The sequence below is a fragment of the Haematobia irritans genome, chromosome 1 (assembly GCF_050003625.1).
Source record: "Haematobia irritans isolate KBUSLIRL chromosome 1, ASM5000362v1, whole genome shotgun sequence".
Lineage (NCBI taxonomy): Eukaryota > Metazoa > Arthropoda > Insecta > Diptera > Muscidae > Haematobia > Haematobia irritans.
This window is the reverse complement of record NC_134397.1, coordinates 253448033-253467863: the sequence shown is the minus strand read 5'-3', so window position 1 is coordinate 253467863 and position 19831 is coordinate 253448033. Positions and strand designations below refer to the sequence as shown.

The 19831-nt window shown below is 33.5% G+C and overlaps 1 protein-coding gene across 1 annotated transcript in view; it reads left to right on the top strand.

The window, feature by feature from the left end:
- Nucleotides 1–12515, top strand: part of Tusp (WD40 superfamily protein Tusp) — a 121433-nt gene extending 108918 nt beyond the window's left edge. Inside the window, exons 7-12 of the mRNA XM_075289724.1 lie at nt 1109–1377; nt 1441–2802; nt 2868–3557; nt 3637–3981; nt 11829–12020; nt 12083–12515. Of these exons, the coding sequence (XP_075145839.1) occupies nt 1109–1377; nt 1441–2802; nt 2868–3557; nt 3637–3981; nt 11829–12020; nt 12083–12199 (2975 nt within the window). The 3' untranslated portion in view covers nt 12200–12515. The remainder of the gene's footprint in view (nt 1–1108; nt 1378–1440; nt 2803–2867; nt 3558–3636; nt 3982–11828; nt 12021–12082) is intronic.
- The last annotated feature ends 7316 nt before the right edge of the window (nt 12516–19831 follow it).

The window sequence follows — 19831 nt, the reverse complement described above, 5'->3', positions numbered from 1 at the left end:
ATCGGTAAATGTGGTATCGATCCTATAAACATGCAGCAGTATCGATTATGCCTTCGGACTTCACTGATTATGTGCACAATATATGGGATATGTTCGACACGAGCACTGTCGTCCGGAAAAACTGATAGTCTGTAAAGCGCATTATCAATGTAGTATTATTTTGGAGTAGTATTTATTTGGAGTCGAAGCACTCATTCGAACCAGTAATGCTGGCTGACTTTCTCAGCGGTTTTTCATTGAGCTCAATATAGAATCGGTCAGCGCTGATTGATAAGAGAGAAGAACGTCACCTGTGGTTTCCCAATGGATTGAACAGAAACCTAACATAGCTGAAGCGATGACCACCACCAGGGTGAATCTTTCTCTCTCTCTCTCTCTCTCTCTCTCTGTGTAGAACAAGGTAGTTAGCACTGATTGATAAGAGAGAAGAATGTCACTTGTGGTTTCTCAATGGATTGAATAGAAACCTAACCTAACCCAATCATAGCTGAAGCTATGACCACGGATAGAAAGTCAAGAGTCGCATTAGTCTGTACGCCGAATGTCTACTATCGGTAGACGAATATCCATGGTTGTGTATTTCATCTACGCAATCATTTAGATTTCATCCATAATGTTCTCCCTCATCACATCTCTTTCGCTCTGTAGACCAGGTAATTTTGATCCAACTAAGATCTACAAAATCAAATGTTGCTATTCCTTCCTATTCGGTACGGATAGTAAGTCCTTTAGTCAAAAAATCACAATTCCTAACTAGTCGGTACGGATAGTAAGTCCTTTAGTCAAAAGTCACAATTCTTACCTAGTCGGTACTTCTATCCGTACCTATCCGGTCCTTTAGTCAAAAGTCGAACTGTCGGTAGATGAATACTTGAATACCATAAGAGAAACCATGGTTATGTTTTCTTCTACACAATCATTTAGATGACATCTATAGTCTGAATTTTTCTATCGAAGGAAAATATTCAGCTCACTTTATCCATCATTCGTAATGGTCTATGGAAATTTTTGGAAAATGTTACATGTATTTTATATACGCCTACTATATTCCCTTGAAATTAACACTTTGAGCGCTATTCAATTAATAAAATATCAATTAATTTTTCAGAAGCATCTGATTTTTTTCAACACTCCCCAGGATCCAAAAGTTCATCATCGTCTAGTCAGTCGACCAGCACAACTGCTACTGGCCGAACCGATTCGTCAGATAGTGAATATGAGGATCGAATACGTGGATCACCACATACGCCAAGAAAACGTAAAATACGCCAACAAAAACGTCATGGAAATGGTCACGATCGTAATACATTGACAACGGGGAGCAATGATGGAAGTGATGCTTTAGATGAATTGGCCTATGTGGATACACTACCCGAGGTAAGGGAATTCTTGAAATTGCATAGATGCGAGTCATCAAATCCGTTTCATTTCTATTTGCAGGAGGTGAAATTAGTTGAGGTTACTTCAAATATCTGGGGAACCAAATTCAAAATGCATGGTCTTGCGAAAACCGTTCCAGCCAATTTAGGCCAAGTAACATATAAAACGTCCCTTCTACACCTGCAACCCAGACAAATGACCCTGGTCATTACAGAGTTGAGAGATGATTTTCCTCTTGGTCCAGATCCTAACTTTAATCCGAATCTCTTTTCGGAAGACGAGGATGAAAATCACATTCAAACCAACACTGCAGTGACTGCCGAAGTGGCAATACCGTTGACAGATTCCGGCGGAGGAACTGGTGGAGGTGGTGGTGGTGCGGGTAGTGGAGTTAGCAGTCTGGCCACTAGAAAACTTAATGAAATCGCACCTCCTATAGCCCCCATGTCACCTAGACCGAATCGCTTGTTGTCTCGCCATCGCAATTCGTCCAATGGCAATCAGATCTCCGGAGCATTGGGTCGAAGTCCGCTGGCTCGTGCAGAATCTTACGATGACGACTCAACAAGTGAATCACCCGAAGCAGTTCCCTCCACCTCATCCACAGCAATGATGGCTGCAGCATCCGCAAATACCAGTGCTTCTGCTAGCCACAACAATAACACATCCATCACAAGTCACAAAGTTTTACGTCCAAAGAACATAACATCGAGTTTCGCACGCTCCAATGGCAGTGCGTGTGGCCAATCACGCCATGCCATATCTCCGCTATTTAGCGATGGATCCGTCCCTACTTTACAAAGTCCCAAGAATGCCGTTGCACCCACTGATATTATATTTGAACGTCCAGCCGTTGCAGCCAATGGTCAGACCACTCTTATGTCCTATTCCAGCAATGCTGACTACACCAATAATGTCGTCCAAGTTAAGAATGCTTTAATGTCGGAGACCATACGCTCTGCCAATAGTCATGTTAATCCAGTGCCTCTAAATTTAAGTTTGAATTTGGAACGGATGGATGCGGCCGCCAGCAAAGTGAGAACAGCTTTACCCTCAACGTCGAAGAAGCGTGATATTCTCTACATCGATGATGAGATGCAAGGTAATACTGCTGCATTACAACAACAATTCCAGCAACATCATCAGCAACATACGATTAATGCCATAGTCACCTCGACATCATCCTCCTCCTCTTCATCGCATAACGCCAGTGAAACGAATCCAATGAAAAGAACTCCTACGGTGGTATCCATAGCACCGGCCTCGGATGTTATTACACGTAGCTGTAGTGTAGGCTATCTGGATTCGGTGGCCATAACACCCAGCGATGAAGCATTAACGGCTTTGAGAAGAGAAGCTCCCAACAAAAGACTTATTCTAGTGGATAATCGAAAATGTCGTAAGAAAAAGACCCAGCAAAGCGTAAGTATTGAATGATGTTTTTCCAAGATGATCCCAAATGATTCTTCTTTCTCTCTCTTCAATAGGATACCAGCAAACCAAAACTCCTTCTAACAGGCAAATCGAAAAGTTTGGATTCGTGTGATCTACTCTCTACCCAAACCAAATTGAGTAGCAAACAATTGGAAAAATTACATGAAGAAACTTCCAATGCTGGCCAGAAAAAAACCACCGCATGTTCCTCCTGCTCTGCGGTCACATCCTTATGTAAAAACTGTTCATCGCAAGTAGTAGCCTCCAAGAAATCTACTCTTATTCCAACAGATGACATTGTTCGAGCGGATGTTGACACTCCTTCCATTGGTGTAAAAGAACAACAACCCAGTGACTGTGAGAATCCAGCAACAAGAAAACCAAATGCCAGCGAAAATGTACCGAAACGACGAATCGATGTCATCACCAGTTTCACAGACAGTCCCCTGTTTACACGCAAACATCGTTTTGGCAATCGTAATAATGGTGACACAGCGTCGCCAACCTTGGCCAGAAGACATGAACATGGGTTCAGTCTAGTGAAACAATTGACTGAGGGACGTTGGAGACGGAAGGATCCTAAGCAGACTGCGGCCACAGCCACCGCGGCAGTAGAAAATAAATCGCATAGTGCCCCAGAACAACAACGTTCGGAAACTAAGAATAATAATAATAATAGTAGTGATAGTACCATTGAGGCAACGCCTGTAGAATCAAGAGCTTCAGTTTCATTACACACTCAGGTGAGTTCTGATAGATTTCAAAATGGCCCGCTCCTTCGAATGAGAGTATGTGTGTGTGTGTTTCTTGTTGTTTTTACAGGCCCTTACCACCTTAGAAAATATTATCAGTAGGTTAAGAGATTTGGATGAAGGTCGTCTAACACCACCCACAACACCACAACGTTTGCCTCGTAGTTCGCCAGCTTCTCCGGCTGCCAGTAAAAAGAACAAACGCTACCAAAGTAGTTCACCCATACGTAATATTTTAAATTCCCCGCTATTGAATCGACGCCAGAGGAAAAAACAAAACATCATTGACAGTTCGGATGATGAGGCAAATGGCACCAATGGCTCCAGTGAAGAAAATGCCTATACGAATGGCAATGGTTGTAGTAAACAATATCGTGACTTGGAGACATTCCAGAAGGCACAATTACGTCAAAAGGTGAGAGTAATGGGAAACACGCAAATTGCTTTATTGCATAGTCGACTACACTACACACTCGGGAAAATGTAATGATAATAGATTCAATTGAATGGATTTTTCAATGCCACCCTTCTATTAATAGGCATGGGTGACAAGTATTATAAGAACTTAATTAACTCGTTCTTGGAATATTCTAGATATATGTTGTGGTTGATGGCTGTTTCTTGTAAATTTAGTCATCTTGCTCTAGGTTAGGTGACAGCCCGATGTATCAGGCTCACTTAGACTAATCAGTCCATTGTAATACCACATTAACTAAAAGTACCTATTACATATGGGCACTTTTAGTTTTAATCGCTGAACCTTCTCGATTATTTCCTTCTGTTGAACCAACCAGATTGTTTCAAAAACATTAGCATACTGCTTAAGTTAACGTTTTCCAGGTCCGCCAGTAATCTAAAGCTACATTCGCTAAAATTCGTTTACGCCTTACACACAATGCAGGACACTCACACAAGAGGTGTTTAATTGATTCCTTTTCCTCCGCATCATGACAGCTCATACAGTGGTCATTATGTATACTTTGCGCCAATAGTTTTTGGAAAGTCGTTATAGCAGATATAAGGAGTGATATCTGACGTCTTAAGAACACTAGCATATCTAGTGTGCGGTTTAAGTTTAAATGGGCCTATATTTGTTTGATGTCGTTACAACCCCCCAACCAACATTTGCCACCATAACAGCCTTGTCGCGCAGTAATAGCTTGCAGGTAGCCAGAGGCATACAAACAGATTCTAGTTCCCATGGAATATGTAAGGTAGTTCCTAGCCTTACCAACTCATCCGCTTCGCAGTTCCCCGGTATGGCCAGGCACCCATATTAGGTGAATATTGTACTGTTCAGCCATCTCGTTGAGAGATTTGCGACAGTCGATGGCCGTTTTCGAGTTAAGAATCCAAGGATTTTATTGCAGGTTGACTGTCTGAGTATATATTAAAGCCAACATTTGTTGGAACATTACTTCTCAGGCAATTCGCCACCTCTTTTATTGCTAATATTTCAGCCTGAAAAAACACTACAGTGATGAAGTAATTTTTTCGCTATTCGAAGGTCTTTAGAATATACTCCGAAACCCACTTGTCCATCCAATTTGGAGCCATCAGTGTAGAAATCTATATAACGTTTATTCCCTGGGATCTGTGTGCACCACGCCGCACTGTTCGGAATTATTGTCTTAAACTTTTTGTCGAAAAGTGGTTTCATTGTGTTTCCATGTTAAACTCAATCACAAGGGACGTCCTTTTTATAGCCGAGTCCAAACGGCGTTCTACATTGCAGTAAAACCACTTTGAAATACTCAGAAACAAAAAAATCTTTTGTGTTCGGTCGAAGCAGGAATCGAAAACACGATCTTGTATACGTAAGGCGAGCATGCTAACCATTTTACCACAGTGGCTCTAGGCCTATTTACAAATGTCCAGATCGCGCAACTCTGTTACTGAGCATTTTCTATGCAAGTAATTGAGGTTCCAGGATTGGATGTGTCCAGATCGTAGCCTGTTCGCTACAATGTCATGTGACGGCACATGCGTTTGTTAATTTGTAACCAAAAATCTGGAATACCGATGGGACACACGTCAGCTAGGCTGCTATAAATTCCGAATAAATGGGAGTTTAGGCAACTGTCTGATCTTGGTCTGCCACGGGACGTTTCCTTCGTCTGGTACTATGGGGGGTGGTCTAACTATGACAAAAGTCTATATGAATTTCTCTTGATGTAGTGATAATGCACTATCATCTAATAGTCCCCCGCATGAACCACTACCCCAGGACCGCTTTCTGCATCCGTTAGAATCACCTTTGTCTACTCCTACGTCCTATGCAATCTCGGAATCGTAATTTCTGAAATTTAACTTTTTCCCTTTGAACTTTTTCTATGGCAATAAAATTCTTGTAGCAGTTCTCCTCAGAACGAAGAGGCTTTCATCCGAACGTAACGTACATATTCCTTCTCTTGCTTCGTTCATGCAAACTCACCTCGGAAGTGTGTATCGTACGTCATCTTCCTGTTGCAGAGGTCACCTATGTCTATCTCCCATATCCTCTTTTTTAGGAAATAATTGCTAAAATGTCCATAACCATTAACCACCGGACATACATAAAAATTCACCTCACCATGAGTACTCCAGCTCCTAATTTTCGCAATAACTTAGTAGGTACATTTACCTTTGTTATCTCTGTCTCATCTGTTTTCGGTAATCTTTCACGAGCTTCCCTTTTTTCTACTGCTGATTCAGCAATTGTGTTCGGCCTTGATGCTTATTCGTTAAATACCTCTGGCCTTTCCAATGGAGGGATTGAAGGATTCCAGCAGATGTCGAGATTGTACGGTAAGCTAATATCATCCGGAAAGTAAACACTCTTTGCAATTTGTCTATGATCTTCCAATCATCATCTCTAAGCATATGCTGCGTAAAGTCCTTGCGCATACTTTACGCTCGCCAGTGGTTATGTGACTGTCTATCCAGGATCTCTCCATCCATCCATCCCCTCTTAGCTTAGGGCATTCAAATACTCGTTTTCTGGTTACCATTATTGCCTCTGTGTTTTCAACTGTTAGTTTTAAGCCTTATTCCTCCCAAACAATCGTTGCTTAAGATTTCAATCAATTCTGCAGAGTTCTTATTGATCGTTAGGGCAGTGGGAAGATTAATAGCTCTTGCGGCACTTCTGATACTGTGTAGTGAAGTATAACGTCATCAGTCTCGTATTTCAGTACTCTATCCTCTATGTAGCTGCTTATTATTCGAATTAGATATGGAGAAAAAGTCGAAAGAAGGTACTGCTGTATGGGTATGTTAGGAATATTTTCGCACAACTAAGATAATGGTATCCCGATACATATGAGTCAGGGAAGACATGCAGAGACACCATTCAGAAAATCCGTATGATAGCAAGTCCGTATCAGAGCCAACTTCAAATAGCGTTAGCACGAGCAGATACCTTGAAAACCTGTCCATGTGACCCCGAGAACTTTGGGGATCTTTGAAGTCGGAATCGTAAAGCCGTAAACTCTAACATTAAATTGCCTGTGTATTTCTGATGTTCATGTAGTGAAAAGTGAAATAAAGGAAGAAATAATAATGAGGCGTGGGTGACATGATTATACAGTCATTCGCATAATACACAATCTCAACGTCACTTAGTTCATAATTACCTTCGTTTCTCCAAAATAGACGTACAACTGACGACCGCGCAAATATAAGTCCGGGATCAATATTTCTTTCCCACCTGAAGAGACGAGTTTTTCCAAGGAAGCTTATAAAGCTGGGTGGGCAGGCGCACATTGACAATTTTACCAACGGGTGTAAAGAGAGCGACTGTTGTTAGGCGAACAAATTTTTTTGCTCCAGAAATCCGCCATGGCTAGCGACGTGTCTCCAAAGTAATGATCCGTTCACACTATAAGTTAATCCGGACGATAATGCCCATGTCCACACGCAGAGAAGAAACATGATTGCCACAATCATATTCGAAGAGTAAAATAATATGATAGGATCTATTTTTGCGGCGACCATGTAACATTTTAACCTGCAACCTTGTTGGCTCAGTGAACATGGTTCTAAGAAAAATATAATTGTCCTCATCTAAAATGTTATTATATTGATAAAATGAATTTTGTTTGAATGAAAAGACAATGGTCATGATTCAAAATGTTATGGTATACATTAAAAATGTTTTTCTTCTAGTTAAAAGAACATGGTCACTTTTTTCACCGTCGAAATAAGGACGTCACTTGTGAAAATAAAACACAAAATTAAATTTATTTATTTGTTTTTATTTATTTATAAACTAATTCATTGTTTATTTGTATTTATAATGCCGTTCAAGCAAGCATCATATATTTTTACACACTCTATATTATTTCAATTTCAACAATAAGTAATTATTCCATATTTACATCGTGCCCATCAAATATACAAACGCAGGCATCATGTAACTGCAAATAAAATTAAATTATACCATATATCAAAATGCAGAACAAAAACAGGTACAGTTTTTTTCAATTACACTTTTTTTATAACTCGCTTGTTTCATATTTTTAATGGGAAATTTAAAATTTTATTGTTTCAAATGGGTTAAAAACAGATTAAAAATTAATAAAATTGTGCAAATTATTTAAATTTTGTCGAAAAAAATGCTAAATCCTTTCTAGAAAAATTGCGAATTTTTGAAAATATTTGATGTCAAACGTTCCAGACAAGCGTTATAATGCATTAAAAATCATAAAAAAAAAATTAAAAATTATTTATTCGTCAAAATATTGCAAAATTTCTTTATTCACATCCAAATCACTGGATTGGCATCACACCTTAAGAAGTGATGCAAATTCAGTACAACGGCAGTTGAAATGGTGGACATCCGTCCTATGACAAGCCCATGTTAAAATCATTGCTTCTGCGCCAATTTTGCACAACTTCCGGATCCAAAAAGAACATTTTCACTACTTTTTTGGCGACGCTTTTTTTGCCGGGTTCTGAATAAATAAATTAACACAAAACACAGTAAATCCGTATTCTCCGTCCATTCCAAGAAACAATAAACACATGACTGAAGCGCAAAATGAAAATCGTGTGTACCTGCTCAATGTTTTTATAAAATTGTTTTCGCTGCAAAAAAGTTAAAAATTAAATGGTCACGAAAAAAATGTAATGGTTCTATCATTTAAATGATAGAACATGTTTGCGGTATTTGAGAACCATTCAAATGCTTATTGCCACCATACATTTTTCTCCGCTCGAATACTATTTTTACAAAGACAAAATACATGGTTTTCGCTGCAATTATATCCCAGCAAAAAAATTTGGAAGTTCTTCCAAATGCACAACTTTAAAAGCACTTCCAGAAGATGCACTCCCAATGATGTTCTTTATTTTAACTACCCAGGAAGTTCTTTTAATTCAATTTGTTAAATCTTGTTTTTTTCATACTTTTAATAGGTAATTTAAAGTTTTTTTGTTTCAAATAGGTTAAAACCAGAGTAAGAATTCATAGAATGGTACAAATCATTTAAATTTTGTCGAAAAAAATGCTAAATCCAATCTGAAAAAATTGTGAATTTTTGAAAATATTTGAGGTCAAACGTTTCCGACAAGCGTTAGAATCCATTAAAAATTATAAAAAATTATACAAATTATTTATTTCACAAAATATCACAGAATTTTTTAATATACATCCAAAACATTGAATTTGGATCACACCTAAAGAAGTGATGCGAATTCAGTGCAACGGCTGTTGAAATGGAGGACTTCTGTCCTATGACAAGCCCATGTTAAATTCATCGCTTCTGCGTCAATTTTGCACCACTTCCGGATCCAAAAAGAACATTTTCATTACTTTTTTGGCGACGCTTTTTTTGCTGGGATGCTCTATATAAGCATTAAATGAATGCGGCAACCATGTCCAAACATGGGGTTTCTATGCGTGCATCTTCTCGAGACATATCCCAGATATTGTCCTCAATATAAGTTATAGTCGAAAACAGCCTGTTGATGTGATCGATAACAAATTTATCGATATTTTTGTTATCGCCGTAGCTCATAATACCAATTCCAATTCTTTGAAGGCAAAGCGTTGTACTTAGAGTAATAATCAATTTATAACATGAATATAATGTTGGGTACAAACTAACTGCTTGGCTGATAAGTCCCCGGTCTGACACATAGATGGCGTCGCTAGTATTAAATGCATATTATTTTTATACAGTGCCAACCTTCAAATGATTCGTATCAAAATTTGACGTCTGTAAGTCAATTAGTTTGTGAGAAAGAGCGTCTTTTGTGAAGCAACTTTTGTTATTGTGAAAAAAAAAAATGTTTTGATAAAATACTGTTTTCTGATGGGAAAAAATACGGTGGAAGCAAAAACTTGGCTTGGTAATGCGTTTCCGGACTCTGCCCCTGGGAAATCAACAATAATTGATTGGTATGCAAAATTCAGGCGTAGTGAAATTAGCACGGAGGACGGTGAACGCAGTGGACTCCCGAAAGAGGTGGTTACCGACGAAAACATCAAAAAAATCCACAAAATGATTTTGAATAACCGTAAAATGAAGTTGATCGAGATAGCAGAGGCCTTAAAGATATCAAAGGAACGTGTTGGTCATATCATTCATCAATATTTGGATATGCGGAAGCTCTGTGCAAAATGGGTGCCGCGCGAGCTCACATTTGACCAAAAACAACAACGTTTTGATGATTCTGAGCGGTGTTTGCAGCTGTTAACTCGTAATACACCCGAGTTTTTCCGTCGATATGTGACAATGGATGAAATATGGATCCATCACTACACTCCTGAGTCCAATCGACCGTCGGTTGAGTGGACAGCGACCGGTGAATCGTCTCCGAAGCGTGGAAAGACTCAAACGTCCGCTGACAAAGTAATTGCCTCTGTTTTTTGGGATGCGCATGGAATAATTGTTATCGATTATCTTGAGAAGGGAAAAACCATCAACAGTGACTATTATATGGCGTTATTGGAGCGTTTGAAGGTCGAAATCGCGGCAAAACGGCCCCATATGAAGAAGAAAAATCGCGGCAAAACGGCCCCATATGAAGAAGAAGTGTTGTTCCACCAAGACAACGCATCGTGCCACAAGTCATTGAGAACGATGGAAAAAATTCATGAATTGGGCTTCGAATTGCTTCCCCACCCACCGTATTTTTGGGATGCGCATGGAATAATTGTTATCGATTATCTTGAGAAGGGAAAAACCATCAACAGTGACTATTATATGGCGTTATTGGAGCGTTTGAATGTCGAAATCGCGACAAAAAGGCCCCATATGAAGAAGAAAAAAGTGTTGTCCCACCAAGGCAACGCACCGTGCCACAAGTCATTGAGAACGATGGCAAAAAATCATGACTTGGGCTTCGAATTGCTTCCCCACCCACCGTATTCTCCAGATCTGGCCCCCAGCGACTTTTTCTTGTTCTCAGACCTCAAAAGGATGCTCGCAGGGAAAAAATTTGTCTGCAATGAAGAGGTGATCGCCGAAACTGAGGCCTATTTTGAGGCAAAACCGAAGGAGTACTACCAAAATGGTATCAAAAAATTGGAAGGTCGTTATAATCGTTGTATCGCTCTTGAAGGGAACTATGTTGAATAATAAAAACGAATTTTGACAAAAAAAAATGTGTTTTTCTTTGTTAGACAGGGGACTTATCAGCCAACCTGTTATACTTTTATTTGGACGACTTTTTGGGGTTAAAACACATGCATATGCTGACCAGAGAATGAAGCCGCCAACTATTTATGGCCAGTCGACGTCTCCGCCGAATATATCGACTCATCTTGCCTCACATTTAGTCGCCAATTAATCCTAAATATTGATTTATAATGAAAAATGTATTCATAATTGTTGAAGTTTTTGCCAAAATTTTGAACATACCACCCACAATCAACCAGTATCAAAATGCTATAATAATTTTGTAAAAATTTAGATCAGAAATTTTTTTTGAACAACTAATCTCATTACCATTCGGATAAATTGACATTGTTTTTATAATCGATAATTTTCCACCGTTGAATAGACAAATTTATTATAGTCAAGCCGACGCCGCCGCCAACAAAAATGAGTCGGCTTCATTTCCTACATCCCCTATTAAAAAAATTAGGATACAAATCTGTGATGAAAAACGAGGGTAAAAAACTGGATTTTACCACGCCCTTATAAGGTCAACTAAACACACCAAAAATGATTATTAGAACTTCAGGCGTTCTATAGATTTCATTAATCTTAAACCCCTATAGGATGTATGTTATCTAACTTTTCGTTTAATGAATATTCTGAAAAATGTTTTCAGCTAAAACGTGGAAGAATAGAACCCAATGGATCATCAACTTGCAACAATCCGGCTCCAGTGCGTCGTGAGTTTGTTATGCACAACAAGGCACCAATGTGGAATGAAATGAGTCAAGTATATCAATTAGATTTTGGAGGTCGAGTAACGCAGGAATCTGCCAAAAATTTTCAAATTGAATTTCGTGGAAAACAAGTGAGTATAATTTTTAAATTTCGCGACGTGCTCCATACATAAAAACACTTGAAATCTTTTAGGTTATGCAATTTGGACGCATTGATGGCAATGCCTATACACTGGACTTTCAATATCCATTTTCGGCACTGCAGGCATTCGCAGTGGCCCTGGCTAATGTAACACAACGCTTAAAGTAAACAGGGTTAAAGGCCAAAGACACTATATGGAATCGCCTTTCTTGACATATGAAATCTCGCTTTTATATGGAAATGCGATTTGCAAGTCTCGATAAGCGAGATTTCGTGCATAGCGTGAGCGTAGTATTAAGGAATGTGTTGATTTGTTTTACAAATAACGCTTTAGAAAGTGTTCATATTTTGTGCAGGAACACACCCACACATACACTGAACAAATTCCAACTTAGGTTGTAGAAAAACGGAACACTTTATCATTTCCGGAAGTAAAAATAAAAAAACAAACTACAAGCAAACAAGAAAATATAAAAAAACAAAATAAATAAAAAAAAAGGCCGTAGATTATACAAAATTGCAAAGATCATACAAAAACTACAAACATACTTAAATACAAAAACAAATTTAATAGATTAATAATAACAAAAACAAAATAAATCCAATTGAAAGCAAGAAAAAATAGTGAAAACAACATAACACTTTACACATTTTGATTAAAAATAATAATTTACAGAGAGAGAGAGAGTGAGTGAGAGTTGATGCTGTAAACACGATGTTATTGCCACCTATGCTATGGGTGTTATAACGGTGTAATTGCAAACCCTGTAAATTGGCAACACTCGTATCCACACACGCAGAGAAGAAACATGATTGCCACAATCATATTGGAAGAGCAAAATAATATGATAGCAGCTATTTTTGCGGCGACCATGTAACATTTTAACCTGCAACCATGTTGGCTCAGTGAACATGGTTCTAAGAAAAATACAATTGTCCTCATCTAAAATGTTATTATATTGATAAAAAGAATTTTGTTTCCATTAAAATACAATGGTCACGATCTGAAATGTTAAGTTATTCGTCAAAAATGTTTTTCTTCTAGTTAAAAGAACATGGTCACAACCTAATATGTTTTGATTTTTATGAAAAAAGGACGCCACTTGAGAAAAGAAAACACAAAATCAACTTTATTTATTTGTTTTTATTTTTTTATAAACTAATTCATTGTTTATTTGTATTTATAATGTCGTGCAAGCAAACTTCACATATTTTTACACACTCTAGTTTGGTTCAATTTCAACAATAAGTAATCATTCCATATTTACTTCGTGCCCATCAAATGTACAAACGCAGACATCATGTAACTGCAAATAAAAATAAATTATACCATATATAAAAATGCAGAACAAAAACCAGGTATATTTTTTTCAATTACACTTTCCTTTTTTGTATTCACATAGAACCACGTGCCATTTCTGAATAAATAAATTAACACAAAACACAATAATTCCGTATTCTCCGTCCATTCCAAGAAATAATCAACACACGACTGACGCGCAAAATGAAAATCGTGTGTACCTGCTCAATGTTTTTATAAAATTCTTGTCGCTGCAAAAAAATTAAAAAATTAAATGGCCACGAAAACAATGTACATGGTCTTTATGACCATGTAATGGTTGTAGACATGTCTATACGTAAACTATAAAAATACTTTTTTCTCTGCAAAAAAGTAAAAAAATTGAATGGTCAGGTACATGATTTTCCTGACCATATAATGGTCTCAAATTCTATCATTTAAATAATAGAACATGTTTGCGGCATTTGAGAAACATTTAAATGCTTATTGCCAACATATATTTTTCTCCACTCGAAAATAATTTTTACAAAGACAAAATACATGGTTTTCGCGACAATTACATACTCTAGATAAGCATTAAATAGATGCGGCAACCATGTCCAAACATGTTTTTTCTGTGCGTGCATACACCAACGTATATTTATATATGCATGTACAACAATAACAAATGCATATTTTCCATAATTTTGGCATTCTTCTTCTACGGCAAATAAGAAGAAACAAAAACAACACGTACGATATTGATTAGAACTTTTTGAACTTTTTATTGCAACAATCATTAAATACAACAATCATTAAATACAACAATACATAAATTATACACTACACATACATCAGTAAGTATATATGTATGTATATATGCTTTTTAGAGTGTACCATTGAAAGCAAAGTTATCCACATATTCTAACATTCCATATGCGTCCAAAAATCATTTGATTTGGAGTCCTCCATTTTCTATAGAAATAAACTGTTGACAAAATTTTCTATGGAAATAAAATGTTGACAAATTTTCTATAGAAATAAAATTTTGACAAAATTCTATACAGAAGTAGAATTTAGACAAAATTCTCTACAGAAATAAAATTTTGACGAAATTCTCAACAGAAATAAAATTTTGACGAAATTCTCAACAGAAATAAAGTTATGACAAAATTTTCTATAGAAATAACATTTTGACAAAATTTTCTATACAAATAAAATTTTGACAAAAGTTTCTATAGAAATAAAATTATGACAAAATTTTCTATAGAAAAAAATTTTAACAAAATTTTCTATAGAAAAAAATTAATAAAATTTTCTATAGAAATAAAATTTTGACAATATTTTCTATAGAAATAAAATTTTAACAACATTTTCTATAGAAATAAAGTTTTGACAAAATTTCCTCTAGAAATAAAATTTTGACAAAATTTTCTATAGAAATAAAGTTTTGACAAAATTTCCTCTAGAAATAAAGTTTACACAAAAATTTCTATAGAAATAAAATGTTGACAAGATTTTCTATAGAAATAAAATGTTCACAAAAATTTCTCTAGAAATAAAAATTTGACATAATTTTTAGAAATTAAATTTTGACAAAATTTTCTATACAAATAAAATATTGACGAAATTTGTGTATAGGAAAAAAATTTTATATGAAAATAAAATTTTGACAAAATTTTCTATAGAAATAGAAGTTGGAAAAAATTTTCTATAGAAACAAAAATTTCACAAAATTTTCTTAGAAATAACATTTTGACAAAATTTTCAATAGAAATAAAATTTTGACAAAATTTTCTATAGAAATAAAATTTAGACAAAATTTTCTATAGAAATAAATTTTGACGAAATTTTTGTATATGAATAAAATTTTTCTATAGAAATAAAATTTTAAAATGTTGACAAATTTTCTATAGAAATAAAATTTTGACAAAATTCTATACAGAAGTAAAATTTATACAAAATTCTCTACAGAAATAAAATTTTGACGAAATTCTCAACAAAAATAAAATTTTGACGAAATTCTCAACAGAAGTGAAATTTTGACAAAATTCTCTACAGAAATAAAATTTTTGACAAAATTATCTATAGAAATAAAATTTTGACAAAAGTTTGTATAGAAATAAAATTATGACAAAATTTTCTATAGACAGAAAATTTTGGCAACATTTTCTTTAGAAATAAAGTTTTGACAAAATTTCCTCTAGAAATAAAATTTTGACAACATTTTCTATAGAAATAAAGTTTTGACAAAATTTCCTCTAGAAATAAAGTTTTCACAAAATTTTCTATAGAAATAAAATGTTGACAAAATTTTCTATAGAAATAAAATTTTCACAAAAATTTCTCTAGAAATAAAAATTTGACATAATTTTTTATAGAAATTAAATCAAAATTTCTAACGAAATTAAATTTTGACAAAATTTTCTATACAAATAAAATATTGACGAAATTTTTGTATAGGAAAACATTTTTATATGGAAATAAAATTTTGACAAAACTGTCTATAGAAATAAAATTTTGACAAAATTTTCTATAGAAATAAAATTTTCGCAAAATTTTCTATAGAAATAAAAATTTGACAAAATTTTCTAAAATTTTGACAAAATTTTCTAAAATTTTGATAAAATTTTCTAAAATTTTGACAAAATTTTCTATAGAATTAAAACTTTGACAGAAATAAAGTTTTGACAAAATTTCCTCTAGAAATAAAATTTGGACAAAATTTTCTATAGAAATAATATTTTGGTAAAAATTTCCTTTACAAATAAAATTTTTATATAAGAATAAAATTTTGTCAAAATTTCCTATAGAAATAAAATGTTGACAAAATTTTCTATAGAAATAAAATTTTGACAAAATTTTCTATAGAAATAAAATTTTGACAAAATTTTCTATAGAAATAAAATTTTGACAAAATTTTCTATAGAAATAAAATTTTGACAAAATGTTCTATAGAAATAAAATTTTGACAACATTTTCTACAGAAATAAAATTTTGACAAAATTTTCTACAGAAATATTTTCTATACAAATAAAATATTGACGAAATTTTTGTATAGGAAAAAATTTTTATATGGAAATAAAATGTTGACAAAATTTTCTATAGAAATAAAATTTTCACAAAATTTTCTATAGAAATAAAATTTTGACAAAATGTTCTATAGAAATAAAATTTTGACAAAATTTTCTACAGAAATAAAATTTTGACAAAATTTTCTATAGAAATAAAACTTTGACTGAAATAAAGTTTTGACAAAATTTCCTCTAGAAATAAAATTTGGACAAAATTTTCTATGGAAATAAAATTTTGGTAAAAATTTCCTTTACAAATAAAATTTTTATATAAGAATAAAATGTTGACAAAATTTCCTATAGAAATAAAATGTTGACAAAATTTTCTATAGAAATAAAATTTTGACAAAATTTTCTATAGAAATAAAATTTTAACAAAATGTTCTATAGAAATAAAATTTTGACAAAATGTTCTATAGAAATAAAATCTTGACAAAATTTTCTACAGAAATAAAATTTTGACAAAATTTTCTACAGAAATAAAATTTTGACAAAATTTTCTATAGAAATAAAATTTTGACAAAATATTCTATAGAAATAAAATTTTGACAAAATTGTCTATAGAAATAAAATTTTGACAAAATTTCCTCTAGAAATATAATTTTGACAAAATTTCCTATAGAAATAAAATTTTGACAACATTTTCTATAGAAATAAAATTTTTACAAAATTTTTACAGAAAGAAAATTTTCTATAGAAATAAAATTCTAACAATATTTTCTAAAGAAACAAATTTTAAATGTTTTATAAAATAAAATTTTCTATAGAAATTAAAATTTAACAAAATTCTCTATAGAAATAACATTTTGACAACATTTTCTATAGAAATAAAATCTGGACAAAATTTTCATAAGAAATAAAATTTTGACAAAATTTTCTATAGAAATAAAATTTTGAAAAATTTTCTATAAAAAAAAATGTTGACAAAATATCCTATAGAAAAGAAAATTTTGAAAAATTTTCTATAGAAATAAAATTGTGACAAAATTTTCTATAGAAATAAAATTTTGACAAAATTTTCTATAGAAATAAAATTTTGACAAAATTTTCTATAGAAATAAAATTTTAACAAAATTTTCTATAAAAATAAAATTTTATTTGTTGTTTTGATCTCAGCTTTAAAACCATTGCGTTGACTAAACTACAAGAGTAGCTTAACCAACAGAGGAAAAGAATGTCTGTCAAATTTATTTGGGCAAAGACCTATAGACTGCAAGATGGTTGGATGGACGCACGTTTCGGAATTACCACATTCCTCATCAGCATCCTCTATTTGCAGCAAAACTATCAACCAATTATCAGAATAAATTCAGGCAGTTCACTAAACCCAAAGTGAACCACACTTGAACCCTCCGAAAAAAGGTACTCTTGTAGTTTAGTCAACGCAATGGTTTTAAAGCTGAGATCAAAACAACAAATATGATTGAAGTAGAAACCAACAATAAAAAAACAAAACACGAATTAAATAAAATTTTTACAAAATTTTCTATAGAAATGAAATTTTGACAAAATTTTCTATAGAAATAAATTTTGACAAAAATTTCTTTAAAAATAAAATTTGGCATTTCATGGAGGATAGTATGGCAAGAGAAAATGAAATAAAGTCTGGCCGAAAACATAATTCTTTTTCATGTAGGAATATTGGACCGAATTAGCAGTTAATGTTATAGGCAAAGCATAGTTTATCAGTTTTAAATATACATTTGGCTTTCGTGGTTATACAATAGTAAATTCTCGGTCCCTTTGCCAAGTAATACTAAAGAAATTTCAAATGATTGTTCGGGAGTCTGGGCTTTACTTTATCAAACTCAAATTTTAGCCAATCCCAAAACCAAGTTGTCGGTTGGGATCACTTACCTACTATGAATTTAGCCTTCCTTCCCCTTTCAGTATGAAATCAGGAGTTTTGAATATTTGCTTTCAATTGATTTTGCTCCAAAGCATATGCATATATTAACCATTATTTACACAAATACATACATAAATGCATGCAAATATATATTTTTTATATTATTTCAGTTATATTAAAATTATTTAGGCTTAATATCATAACGCTGTGCGCTTTTAAAATGTCTCATTGTTTTTTTTTTATTGAGTGTGTATCTTATTATCGATGGTATTATTGTGAATGTATTGTAAATGATGGAAAGGAATAGAAAAAAAGAGAGTTTTAGTCTATGAGAGAAACACGCAGAGAAGAAACATGATTGCCACAATCATATTGGAAGAGCAAAATAATATGATAGCAGCTATTTTTGCGGCGACCATGTAACATTTTAACCTGCAACCATGTTGGCTCAGTGAACATGGTTCTAAGAAAAATACAATTGTCCTCATCTAAAATGTTATTATATTGATAAAAAGAATTTTGTTTCCATTAAAATACAATGGTCACGATCTGAAATGTTAAGTTATTCGTCAAAAATGTTTTTCTTCTAGTTAAAAGAACATGGTCACAACCTAATATGTTTTGATTTTTATGAAAAAAGGACGCCACTTGAGAAAAGAAAACACAAAATCAACTTTATTTATTTGTTTTTATTTTTTTATAAACTAATTCATTGTTTATTTGTATTTATAATGTCGTGCAAGCAAACTTCACATATTTTTACACACTCTAGTTTGGTTCAATTTCAACAATAAGTAATCATTCCATATTTACTTCGTGCCCATCAAATGTACAAACGCAGACATCATGTAACTGCAAATAAAAATAAATTATACCATATATAAAAATGCAGAACAAAAACCAGGTATATTTTTTTCAATTACACTTTCCTTTTTTGTATTCACATAGAACCACGTGCCATTTCTGAATAAATAAATTAACACAAAACACAATAATTCCGTATTCTCCGTCCATTCCAAGAAATAATCAACACACGACTGACGCGCAAAATGAAAATCGTGTGTACCTGCTCAATGTTTTTATAAAATTCTTGTCGCTGCAAAAAAATTAAAAAATTAAATGGCCACGAAAACAATGTACATGGTCTTTATGACCATGTAATGGTTGTAGACATGTCTATACGTAAACTATAAAAATACTTTTTTCTCTGCAAAAAAGTAAAAAAATTGAATGGTCAGGTACATGATTTTCCTGACCATATAATGGTCTCAAATTCTATCATTTAAATAATAGAACATGTTTGCGGCATTTGAGAAACATTTAAATGCTTATTGCCAACATATATTTTTCTCCACTCGAAAATAATTTTTACAAAGACAAAATACATGGTTTTCGCGACAATTACATACTCTAGATAAGCATTAAATAGATGCGGCAACCATGTCCAAACATGTTTTTTCTGTGCGTGAAGAGAGTATAAAATTGTAATAGAGTATTTTAAAATACCAACACACTAGCAAAAAGCCAAGCTCGTGTGTACTCGGGTATTGTGGTATTTTATGATGAAAACTTGAATTTCGTATAAAATAAGTATTATA